At 60.7% G+C, this 331-nt stretch overlaps 1 protein-coding gene across 1 annotated transcript in view; it reads right to left on the reverse strand.

Annotated features, from left to right (window-relative positions):
- Positions 1 to 24: 24 nt before the first annotated feature.
- The window catches only part of ATAT1 (alpha tubulin acetyltransferase 1), a gene marked incomplete at both ends in the record, with an annotated part of 1159 nt that continues 852 nt past the window's right edge, over positions 25 to 331 (reverse strand). Inside the window, one exon of the mRNA XM_010291388.1 lies at positions 25 to 99. Coding sequence (XP_010289690.1) covers positions 25 to 99 — 75 coding nt within the window. The remainder of the gene's footprint in view (positions 100 to 331) is intronic.

Here is a 331-nt window from a genome sequence, read left to right on the forward strand (position 1 = left end):
GTGACCCCCATCCCCGAAACTCACCCGGCCGGTTGGAGAAGAAACCTTCGAAGATGACGAAGTTGTTCACCTGAGGGGGGGTGTGGGGAGGAAGGTTGGGGGTCAGGGGCTGCTCTGCCTGTCCCCCCCTGCCCCCCAGGCAAATCCAGGGGGTGATCTACCCCCCCCAGTGCAGTTCTTAAGGTGTTACCCCCCCATGGGGCAAAAATCTGGGGTGATTTGCATCCCGCCAGGGCTCTACCCCAACCTGATGAAACCAAGAGACCATTTACCCCCTCCCAGGGACAACAAAAGCGACAAATACCCGGGGCAGGGGCACCATAGGAGGGCG

This window comes from Phaethon lepturus, unplaced genomic scaffold, assembly GCF_000687285.1.
Source record: "Phaethon lepturus isolate BGI_N335 unplaced genomic scaffold, ASM68728v1 scaffold27307, whole genome shotgun sequence".
Classification (NCBI taxonomy): domain Eukaryota; kingdom Metazoa; phylum Chordata; class Aves; order Phaethontiformes; family Phaethontidae; genus Phaethon; species Phaethon lepturus.